This window comes from Anabrus simplex, chromosome 9, assembly GCF_040414725.1.
Source record: "Anabrus simplex isolate iqAnaSimp1 chromosome 9, ASM4041472v1, whole genome shotgun sequence".
Classification (NCBI taxonomy): domain Eukaryota; kingdom Metazoa; phylum Arthropoda; class Insecta; order Orthoptera; family Tettigoniidae; genus Anabrus; species Anabrus simplex.
Window position 1 is genome coordinate 46,251,788 of NC_090273.1, and position 12,851 is coordinate 46,264,638.

The window sequence follows — 12,851 nt, forward strand, 5'->3', positions numbered from 1 at the left end:
GCACAGTGGTACAGATTTCATTGAAAGTGCATGCTACATCTAATCTATCTATCTACCTACAGGATTTCATTTCTCATCTGTCCAAGAGATAAGCTAAGTTTGGAGGTGTGACAGAAGAAGGAGTTGGGTAACATGAGACTTTTGAGTTTGATAGTGGGAGGTAATAATCTTTCAGTTAAGAGAATTTTGGAAGATGCAAGGTGATAGAGAAATTGAAATGATAGATGTTTGGTGAAGAGTTGGAGCATGCATCCTTTTGGCTGACCTACTTTCTACAATTTCCTTTCTTATTTTCTTTTCTTCTTTTTCCTTCCTTATAGTTATGTTTTACTTGTAATATAATAAGACACCTATTATACAATACATGACAATAAATATTAGTAGAAGACATAACATATTTGGAAGATCAGAATATATATCTAATTGAAAAAAAGAAAAATAGCAGACCTATTACATTTATAATTTAATTAACTGGTGGAAAAGTATAAGTAGATAAAAACATATTTAACAACAAAAAATTTAACAGTTTCTCCAATTTCTACCATGATGATCAAAATGAGCTGCAGCCTTGTCTCACTCCTTTTTATACAGTGGCTTCTTTCAAATATTACTTGATTCTAATAATGGTTATTTTATTCTTGTAGAATTAAATATCCCTTCCTTATCAGAATGAATCCCAATCACCTACAGAAATTGCACACCATGAAAGAGCCATTGCAGGGGTACAGACACAGGACATGGTAGCATGAAGAAAACATCATAATATTGTACGGTCTATATTGAGCACTTGCATTTTAGAACAATGGAAATTAATAGATTGTCTATTGTTGTAGCTGAGTTAGCAGTTATCTGAGTAGGTGTAAAAATTAAGTGTTTTAATTTACAGCTTTGAAAAATATGCAATAGTTGTAATGTTGATGGAAGGTTTTCTTCAGAAGAGTCTATGTTGAAATCACTGCAAAGTATTACTTCTGAGCTGCTATTCCTACTGAAAATGATACTGTTTTAAGAACTTTATATCATTTTCCTAAAGAAGTCTCAACATCAGCATCTGGTGAACGATACATGGTTAGCAGAATTACATTTTTTTTTTTTTTTTTTTTACCACAAGGAAGCTTAAATTCTACAGAAGTTAGTTCAAATTCTAATTCACTTCAAAGATCCTTCCTTTCTTTGGAATTAGTTCCTGACCTAGCAAAAATATAAACATCCCAACTGTAACTATTTGCCAGATAAAACTGATATTAATCAATTCAAGTTCATCATTATTACACCAATGTTCAGCTAACCAGATAAGCACAACATCCTGTATGGAATTTATAACTTTTAAGATCTTCTTTTTAAGACACTGAATGTTCTGATGAAATATTTTGAAGTGCCTGTTTCCACCCTCCAAGTCATTATTTATTTCTGAACCCAGATTCTGGACCGAAAATTACTTGGTCCAGAATGTAGTTCTAGTGGTGGTGGTGATTATTGTTTTAAGAGGAAGTACAACTAGGCAATCATCCTCTATATAACACTAATCAGAGGGAAAAATGGAAGGGATCCGACACTTCGAAAAATGAAGATATCGGCCAAAGGAAGACAAGGGCCACGAAGGGCGTGAAAACGAAAGACTCCCTAGCCCTCGCAAACCTAATAGCGTCGGGGTCGGAAAAGAACAAGAGTTGACCAAGGGAGGTCGGACAGGATAGATTAAAGTGAGGAGCCTGGCACAAGTTACTGGAAGCAATGCCAGGACTCAGCTGAGGGCCCCGTGGTCGCCAACCCACGCTCCAAAGTTCAGAGCCCCTGAGGCCCCTTTTAGTCGCCTCTTACGACAGGCAGGGGATACCGTGGGTGTTATTCTACCGCCCCCACCCACAGGGGGATGTAGTTCTGGTTTCCCGGACTAGGTAATTCTAGAACAGTCTTCTCCTGATTTTTATTGGTAATGATGTTACTTATTAACCTGCTTACATATTGTTCCCCAAGTCCATTCAAGTGCATGTCATGTGTCGAATGAAAAGTGTGGTTTAATTTACTAATGTCTAATAGCATAACATTTCTAAAATGAGTACATTTCTGCTTGAATTTCTCATTTGTGTCTTTTACTACTCTATTTACAACTGACCAATCAGCTAAATCATATCTCTAAGTCAAGTATGTCACTATTACATTTGTATTGGTCAGCTTACCTAGTCTTTTTGAGAATATTTGCGGGTGATGTCCTTCATTTCTCGCTATGTTGTTGGATCTGCCAACAGTAACTGAGACGGTCGTTTGACGAGAGTTTATCCGCATTCTTCAAAATGGGTTCCACTACTTTTGTACGAGGGACATCTGGTTGAATGAAACCTGTCACTTCACTGTCACCTCGCAGTTCTGTAAGATTTGTTGAAACACCGCGACTGTGACTATCACGAACAGTTTCACTTTCTTCTCCTGCTCATGTTATCGTTGGAAATAATTTTTTTTTTTCCCGTTGGTTCCATTGGCAAATTCGCATCTTGGGAGAAAGAAACGCTTCCTTGCTCTTCCTGAACTTCATGTAAAATGCTGAATCTGTTGATTTTTGTAGGATGATTTCCATGTACATTAGTAAGCAATGCTTTCCTTTGTCATGACATAACCTCACTCCATGACGTGCTAACACTATCACAATGTTTTTAGCTTTTTCACTTTTTCAAATCATATTTGTTTTTTTTTTCAATCTGTAAGTGACGTGATGTAGCACAGCATGTGTTCCAGTCATCTTATACCTAGTCTGTTGTAGAACTTCACAGTGTATACAGCGTGAGTTATCATTAGTGGAAATGTTAGCTGCCTCTGTGGATCAGCAGTAGAGTGTCGGCCTCCGGATCCCAAGATAGCGGGTAGAGCAGAGGTAGTCGGATTTTTGAAGGGCGGAAAAAAAAGTCCATTTGACACTCCATGTCATACGATGTCGGCATGTAAAAGATCTCTGGTGACACATTTGGTGTTTACCCGACAAAATTCATTAAATCTCAGCCATAGACGCCCAAGAGAGTATCGGTTTACTCGGTCTGCCATCTAGTGGGGGCCTAGAGTAAAACGGAACGTCGAAATTGACGAGCAGACAGCCAGATGGCATCAAATTGAAATGTCTGCACACGATAGCTGAGGCCATACGATTATTATTATTATTATTATTATTATTATTATTATTATTATTATTATTATTATTATTATTATTATTATTATTATTAGTGGAAATGTTAGAACTGAAGCATGAAGGAAAAGTTCTTAGTACTGAACAAACCGGGCGAGTTGGCCGTGCGCGTAGAGGCGCGCGGCTGTGAGCTTGCATCCGGGAGATAGTAGGTTCGAATCCCACCATCGGCAGCCCTGAAGATGGTTTTCCGTGGTTTCCCATTTTCACATCAGGCAAATGCTGGGGCTGTACCTTAATTAAGGCCACGGCCGCTTCCTTCCAACTCCTAGGCCTTTCCTATCCCATCGTCGCCATAAGACCTACCTGTGTCGGTGCGACATAAAGCCCCTAGCAAAAAAAAAAAAAAAAAAAATAGTACTGAACAAAAACTGAAAATAACTGAGCAATAAAAAAAAAAAAGGTAGAACTGTTAAACAACTAGCACTAAAATTTGGAGTAGGGAAGTAAACAGTATGCAATCTGAAAAAGAAGCAGCATGAACTAATTTCCTTTGCTTCATCTTCCAGTTCAAGGGGGGTGAAAAACAGGAAAATAAATAGTTTTTAAGAGGACAACATAAAAACTGTGGTCTGATTGTAACACGTGTGAATAAGTCTTTGAGATGCTGAGCAATGGTGACATTATGTGGCACAGTGTTAACAGTGACAAAGTGTAAAAAAATCTTTGAAAGGGAGAAAATTAAATTGTTAGTAGTTTTAATGTTTTATTGTTGAGGTAGTCAGGAAAATCAGTTTGGTTTTAGAAGTGGAAGGTCAACAACAGAGCCCATTTTCATTATGAGACAACTAATGGAAAAGCATTGGGAGTATGGGAATGATATGGTGATGACATTCATTGATATTGAAAAGGCATATGACAGTGTCCCCAGGACGAAAGTTTGGGACAGTCTGGTGCAAAAAGGAATTGGACAGGGATTAATAAAAATGATCATGGCATTGTATAAGGAATGTTGTAGTTGCGTGCAAACACAAGTTGGCAGGACAAGTTGGTTCAAAATAATTAGTGGGCTGAGACAGGGAAGTGTTCTATCACCAATCCTGTTTACAATAGTAATGGATGACATCATGAGAACAGCAAAAGCAGCATATGGAGGAAGAGAAATGAACATGATGTTATTTGCAGATGATATTGTGATTTGGGGAGAAGACGACAGGAAGGTTCAAGAACAGTTGAATGTGGTGAATGGGAAGATTGAAGAATGTGGATTGAAAATAAGTGTAGAAAAGAGTAAAACTCTTGTTATGACTAGAGCGGAGAAAGAAGGGAAAGGTCAGATTAGACTTGCAGACAAGCCCCTGGAAGTAGTGGAAACGTTTAAATACCTGGGGAGTGAATTCATCGAGAATGCTCGACTGGATGCTGAGATTAGTAAAAGGATTCAAGCTGGAAGTTGTTTCTATCATAATGTAAGAAACATGTTATGGGACAAAGATGTGCCAACGGAAGCAAAGGATACTATGTACAAGATGTATTACGTACCCATAACAACTTACGGAGCAGAAACTTGGACAATGACAAAGAAGGATGAGAGTCGAATACAGGCAGCCAAAATGAAGTTCTTGAGGAGTATGATACAGAAGAGTAGAAGAGACAAAATAAGGAATGAGAAAATCCGGGAAGAAATTGGAGTGGAAAAAATGAATGATAGAATAGAGAAGAGCCGACTAAGATGGTTTGGGCACATAAAGTGAATAAGCGATGAAAGAATGCCAAAAAAAGGTGATGGAAATGCAAATCCAAGGAAGGAGAGGCCGTGGACGACCACGATTGAGATGGAAGGATACCTTCCAATGCAGCATTATAGAAAGAAACCTGGACTGGGACACAGTGTTGGAGGAGAAGTGGTGGAAAGACCGAAGAAAGTGGAGAGGAACCATATTTGCCCCTACCCAGCTACAGCTGGATAAAGGGAAAATGATGATGATGATGTTGAGGTAGTATCATGTTTATGACTAATTTCGTATTAACCATGTTTTTGTTTATCAGTGGGTGGCTACCACTCCTAACCACAGATAATCAAGAGTTAACTATCTTAAAATTTTACAGGCATGAGATATAGATGAAAATGAAAATCCACAGCCTGTTTCCAGTCATTCGATTTTGTCAGGAATGGAATTTTATAACTATATCTATAGATATATAAAATAATAATAACTCTTCACTACTAGATGATCTTGATGAATCAGAAGTTGAAATTCTGAACTCTTTGGTCTCATGAAAGAAAATTAAATGAGTGGTTCCTTAAAAGAATGGGTTCTTCAAGGTAAAAGATATTTGGTCACAGAAGATAACAAAGAATAGTATGAAGTATGTGAATGAAAAGAGTACTACATTCAACTTGTGCCTAATGGTTTCATACAGTTCTCACAGCTGTGAGCCCTTGAGAGCCAATTAATTGTCTGATTGCAGTCTAAGCCCCTACTTACCTGCACATACTGTTCTCATGATGGATGAAAGTACTCCATCTTTCCATTCTCCAGTTGCCAAGTCAAACTCTCCATACAGTTCTCCTAGTGTGATAGCCTTTGGGTTGACTGGCAGATCCTAGGAAAATATATTATTACATGGAAAATATAAGTGATTTCTATTTAGGAATCAAGCAAACAAATGCTAACATTCATAAATACATATCATAAAATTTAGATTGATAAATAGGGATCCATGAAATTCATGAGCTGAGATAATGTGAATCTTTTGTTTTTGACCTTTCTTTGAATATTCTCATATTTGACCTATATGATCCAAAAGTACCTTTTATGAATAGAGAAATAATGCAAATTTGAAAAGTAACACAAAATCATGCTAATATACGATTTGTATGCAAATTCTGTATTTTCTTAAAATGGAAGTTTTGACTTTGTTAATTTTATAACTCTGAAGTTTTTCAGTCAGTCAAAACTAATTCGGTATAATATAAATTTAGAAATACCTGAAAAAGAAATAAGATACCATTAAATAAAAAGCAATTTATGTTATATTTAATTCATTTTGACAGAAGGAAGAATCTTGCAGTTATAAATTCTGTATTTGACTTTAGAAAATTTTTTCTTTATCACAGCAACGAACTCTGGCAGACACACGGTAGTTTGTGAATGCAGCCTATTTCATGGCACCAGCATGTTTTGCCCTACATTCTTTGCGACATGCAATGTAACAACATTTTCAGGATAGCAGTTATGTCTCTAGAAAGACCTCATTAAAATATTTTTTCAGCTAAACTTTTATAAAATTTTGTTGTTTGAAATGGCATCTAGTGCAGTTTTAAATTCCTGTAATGACAGAAATAAGTTTTTCTCAATGGGTAACATTAGAATTCTGCAATGTTTGTTCTGTTGTGTTGTGAGCTTTTGTACACTACGCAAGTCATGCTTGAACCATACCAGTCTGCAGCACTTGCGAAGACCATACAGACCACGTTGTTCTTTTAAGTTTAATCATTTTCAGGTTCACTGATTGGTTTGTTTAATTGGAAGCGAAAAGAAGAAATGTGACGAGGTGCAAAGCCTAGGACTAATGTTACTGTATCACTCACAGCCAAGTGAATTCAGCTCAGAGGTTTTTTTACATGAATAAAAAAATATTCATGAGTAATTTTATGGCAAAAGACTGGAGTTTGAAAGATGGTAAATGGTGATGAAACATATTGTTAGCGATAATCACAAGTGCATTTTATTTTTTAGCGTTTATTAAGTACTTTTCAGTATCGACTCAGTTCAATGTAACTCATCATCATCATCATCATCATCATCATCATCTTCATCATCATCATTTTACAGTTCTAGTTTCCTGGGTACTGTTGGCAAGCCTCTTCCATTCTGTCTTATTGAGATATGTTCTGTTGTTACTGACGTCCTCCAGTGTCTTTCCCCAATCTGCAATGTCCATCATTAAGATGTTTATACAGTGGGTTCTTGGTCTTCCCACCATCCATTTTCCTGTCACATGTCTCTCCAAGTTAACATATGCTGTCCTTGTTGGCTCCATCCTCATTACATGCCCAAACCACCTCAATCTCGACATGCTGACCCAATCTAACAATGATGTAACAATCCCAGTTAAATGTAACTTAAACGCTCTTCAGCATACCTGTAAAGAAACATGTTATTATTCCTTGCTTAATAATGTGTTTCTTTACATGTATGTTATAGTGCAATATTTATATTTAACTTGTGTGTTCAACAGACTGAGAAGGTTTTAAATTACAATCAGAAGTGTAGCAAACAGAAGGGATCATAGAAATAGATTTATCTGTGGGAGAACTGCTCACACAAATGAAGAAGGCAAAAGAAGATGAAATGAATTTGTTATCGACATGAGGCATTCTTGGGTGGTGGGATTAGTGTTGAGAAGCTAGACAAATGCAAGATGCGGGAGTGATTACCCAAGTATGCAAAAGGCTGTGAAGACTTGCTGACTGCCGATTGCATTTGTGAACATTCCATTCCTACTATAAGGGACAAAACGCAACAAGAGTTTAAGACGGGCATACAAGGAAAAACCTTCTTGTTCTTTGCAATGAAATTACAGACAAGTTGAGGAATTGTGTTTTTAATGTGCTGTTTTGCCTTTTGGAAGCAAGGAACAGCCGGGATGTGTATTTGGCTGCCAGTGTGATGCTTGACAGGTGCCACGTACTCACAAAGTGTTGTGGACACCCTGAACAAGTATGGTGTTCAATTTGACAATGATTTCAGCATAGTTACTGATTTAGCTTGTTACATGGGTGCATGTTTTAGTACCTTAAGGGGGCTTGTTGGTGACAGCCTTCACCACGTGCAATGCTGGGCCCACAAAGTTAATCTTGTAGGCTAGAGGTACTCATGCTGGGCATTTTGTCACACTGTAATCAGGCAGGCAATGAGCATATGCTATTCAGCCACAGTGACGTGGTTTTGTCTCAAGCCTTGAGGTTGGGCGAAGTTCTTCCAGTCCCCCTCGATGACTGCGGCGATACACAACTTTGAGGCAGAAAATAATGAAAGAAAGAGGGCAGAAATCCACATTATCTTCAATTTACGTTGTAAGTACAGTAAGTTATTTATAATCCTTTGAAGTTTTTGTATTTTGACCGGGGCCTATAACCTCAAGTATTTTTGTAACGTACATAATGAATTACAATTTTCACTATTACATTTTAAGAGGTGCTTTAGAAGTATATAATAAAGATAATAAAGACTTAAGGTGGATAAGCTGTGTACCGGGCGAGTTGGCCATGCGGTTAGGGGCGCGCGGCTGTGAGCTCGCATCCGGGAGAAGTGGGTTCGAATCCCACTGTCGGCAGCCCTGAAGATGGTTTTCCATGGTTTCCCATTTTCACACTAGGCAAATGCTGGGGCCATACCTTAATTAAAGCCACGGCCACTTCCTTCCAACTCCTAGGCCTTTCCTATCCTATCGTCGCCATATGACCTATCTGTGTCAGTGTGACGTAAAGCTACCAGAAAAAAAAAATATATATATATATATTAAGCTGTGGCTTGTGGTTGCTTGGGTTTAAATTATCTGATAAACTCACCAACAGTCCAATCAAGCTTACTAGGTTATTTACTGTATTTGAAGGCATACAGTACATTTATTTGGTAGATATACTTACATTGTTGTTATACTTTAATCTTGGAAAGTAAATATCTATGTGCCCACTCATGATGAAACTCCCTCGCAATTATCACCGGACACCTGGTAAGTTTGAAACACTACTCTCAAATTCAGTGAACATGGAAATTCAAACAACACTACAACACTGCGCAAAATCAAGCAGTAAACTTGTTGAATTATGTAAATATATTATTTTTGCTGAATGAATAACAGGAATTTTACTTTTTAAGAAATTGAAATACTGTCATTCCCATCCAAGGAATTGTAAATCATAGCTTGTAGACTTAAACCTTTGTAAATTGTAACACAAAAATTGTAACTTGTTAGTTTTTTTTTAAATGTAAAAATATAAGAAAGTAAAACAGAGTGTTTATATTGAGTGCAGTGTAAATCAAACTGGAACATCTTGGGAAGGTTGGTTTTCATGCGATTATAGCACTTTTTTTTTTTCATTTCACTGAATAGTGGAAGAGAGATTCGTAATGATAATCGAACGTCACTGTTCCCTTCCTGCAAAGAGTGTTCGCTCTCTCGCTTCATTGTGACACATGTTTGCTACGTAAGCTGCCCACATTTATGTCACCTCAGTCCAGCTGCACTGGGCTAACCCCAGCAAGCGCCCAGCTGAGCACCTCTGTTGTAGGGGATACCTGGCAACGTAACTTTGATGAACTTAACATGACCTTTGAAAAAACCAAGGCAGCTTTCTTTAGCACTAGACAAAAGAAACACATGTATCTTGAGTTTATTCGCGAGATAAGAAGATCAAATTGTTTCCAATACCTGTGGAGTCTTGGTTTGAGTCTACATTCTACATTCATGAATACCTGAATTAAAGTGTTTACTTTACAGTTAATATGAGTGAAGAGAACAATGGTGTTGCATTTTTGTATAATATAAGTAGCAGTGAGTTAGATGTCACAAGAGCTCAAGCTCAATTTATGGCAGACAACTGTAATCGGATTGTAGATTTAATTATTACCTTATACCACAAAACCTGTCTAAGTTGCTGGGACATAAATTTTTAAAAATAAAAATAAAATTGCTTGCGCAATTCTGGAGGTAATACACACCCTCACTACGTTGTATCCAGGTTTATCATCATTATGCAGCTTTGTTAGTGTCTGCTGTAGAGTTCTCCATGTGACTGACTTTCCCGAGCCTGTCAGGCCCACAATCATCACGGAATGGCGAGAGTTCTTGGTTTCGTACAGCTGGATCACCTTTTTGAGACATACAGCAATAGGTTGCAGTCCATTAGACTTCATCACAGAATACACGGCATTTTCCAGCTCCTCATATGTTATAGTAGGCACTTCCACAAGAGGGAATAGATCAGATGTAATACCGCTAAACAAGCCCAGGTCTTCTGATGTCAGCTTGGCCTCATTCATATCCTTCATGGCCAACAGGACCACCTGGAACAAGCAACAATTATGTAAATTATTATTATTATTATTATTATTATTATTATTAATGATGCAGGACAGAAGAGACCCAGTGTAGAATATTGTCACTAAGTATATAACAGGTAACAGAGCACAGAAGTTTAAATATCTAGGGGAATGGGTAACTCCTACAGGGCTACCAATAATAGCATTAAAGGAAAAGGCAAAAAGGATCGAAACAGCATAATCATCAGCTATGCCGCAATGTATATAACAAAATATCAATCTTAATCACTGCAAAACTCACATATGATAATGATCAATGTTATTTGCTTTACGTCCCACTAACTACCTTTTTACGGTCTTCGGAGATGCCCAGGTGCCGACATTTAGTCCTGCAGGAGTTCTTTTACATGCCAGTAAATCTACCAACATGAGGCTGTCGTATTTGAGCACCTTCAAATACCACCGGACTGAGCCAGGATCGAACCTGCCAAGTTGGGGTCAGAAGGCCAGCGCCTTAACCGTCTGAGCCTCAAACTCAGACATTACAACACTGTGATAATGCCAGAAAGTTTGTATGTGATCGAATGCATTTCACTGAACAGGAAGGGCTTACTAGATAATATTGAGAAAAAAGAGAGAAAAATCTTGAGGAATATAGAATATTTTCAAGGGAAATTCATTTTTTGGTTATTCAAAATATTGGCCATCAGCTTCTATAAACTTCGCCCATTTTTCAGGTAAGTTATGAATACCATGCCAGAAAACTGCTCGTCTTTTGCGGCAAACCATTCGTCGAGCCATTTTCCAACTTCCTCAAAAAAGGGACAAGAATTCTGACAGCGACCAAACGCAGAATTATACAAAAAACCCAGAGAAAATAACATTTAAAAAGAGAAGACTTGGTTTCTACAGACACATCAAAAGAATGCCACCAGAGAGATGGGCTAAGAGAATTCTGGAATACATGGAGAGCAGGAAGACACAAATTAATTGGCTTAAAGGAGTAAAGGAGGACATGGAGGAAAAGAACATTTCACAGGATGCAGCACCAGGTGTATGCATAAGTTTTTGCTGGTTTTTGTGGTAAAGAAAACATGTAATTTTCAAGGGAAATTCATTTTTTTTGGTTATTCAAAATATTGGCCATCAGCTTCTATAAACTTTGCCCATTTTTCAGGTAAGTTATGAATACCATGCCAGAAAACTGCTCGTCTTTTGCGGCAAACCATTCGTCGAGCCATTTTCCAACTTCCTCAAAATTGCTGAAGTGCTGCTCTGTGAGCACGTGCCCCATTTATGCGAAGAGGTGATAGTCATATGGCGCCAGATTGGGGAAGTATGGCATGTGCGGAAGGATGTCCCATCCAAGCGATTTCAAGGTGTCTTTCACTGGTTTTGCTGTGTGAGATTGTGCATTATCATGCAACAAAATCATTTTTAAATGTCTTCTGGCACATTCTGGTCATCTTTCACTCAACGTGTGATTTAAATTAATCATTTGTTGCGACAGCATTGTGCATTAACGGTTTCACCAGGCTTCAAAAGCTTATAATACACAATACCGCTCTGGTCCTACCAGACACAAAGCACCATGTTTAAATAGCCAAAACCATGTCTCACATGTTCTAATCGATGGAATGTGTTCACCATACGTCTCTACCAGCAAACAATGACTTTCCACAGCCTTTTCCTTTGATTAAATAAGAAAACGATTGTGTGCCGCAAATGTTCTATTTCATGCACAAATGTCGAGATGATCACTGAACGATACAACACAGATGCTAGTCTTTGGCAGACTCAACTTGTGTGTGTTGGTAGGTTAATGTCACACGAACAATATGACGTATGTGTCAAATTCATATGCTGTGTACTGTTTGCTGGCACCATCTTTTAGTGAAACCAGAAAAGACTTATGCACATACGTGGTATACAGTAGACATTATTAAAGAAACACCATTACAAACAAAACAAAATATGGGATTCCAAAACCAACGATGAACGAAGATCACACAAATAAGAAAATGGACCGGCTACACCTAGTCACAAGAATGGAAAGAAGCTCATTCCAAAAGGATGAAGAAATACTGGGCTGATAGAAAGAAGAAGGACAAGAAATAATGATGCTTAACGTAGCCCATAGTAGACCATAAATGAAAGAAAGAAAAAAATCCCCTGGCGTTACAAATCTCAAGGGGCCTAAGCCCTACCAACCAACCGTTGCTCATTCTGAAAGGGGATGCGTGGTCAGTGTGACGAATTCTCTCGGCTGTTATTCTTAACTTTCTGAATTGTAATAATGTAGGAAGAGTGGACCTTGAACCAGCCCTGACCTGGTCGGGAAGCAAACATGGGGTATCCAGGTACAAGGAAGGCAGGGTCTTGCTACACTATAGGGCTGGAATAATAATAATAATAATAATAATAATAATAATAGTAATAATAATAATAGTAATAATAATAACAACAACAACAACAATAATGTCTGGCTTCTTGGCTGAATGGTCAGAGTTGGGGCCTTCAGTTTAGAGGGCCCCAGATTCGACTTCCACCACATCAGAGATTTTAACTGCAAATGGTCAATTCCTGTGGATAAGGAACTGGGTGTTTGACTTCATATCTTCGCGTACATACAACACACCACTCTACTAACGACCCTAAAAACATGCCATATTGAATACATTCCT

At 37.9% G+C, this 12,851-nt stretch overlaps 1 protein-coding gene across 1 annotated transcript in view; it reads right to left on the minus strand.

Moving 5' to 3' along the window:
- The window catches only part of kl-2 (dynein heavy chain 2, axonemal kl-2), a 638,176-nt gene that overhangs the window by 338,176 nt on the left and 287,149 nt on the right, over nt 1-12,851 (minus strand). The window contains exons 37-38 of the mRNA XM_068229141.1: nt 9,847-10,191; nt 5,605-5,722 (exon numbers count right to left, since the gene is read on the minus strand). Of these exons, the coding sequence (XP_068085242.1) occupies nt 5,605-5,722; nt 9,847-10,191 (463 nt within the window). The remainder of the gene's footprint in view (nt 1-5,604; nt 5,723-9,846; nt 10,192-12,851) is intronic.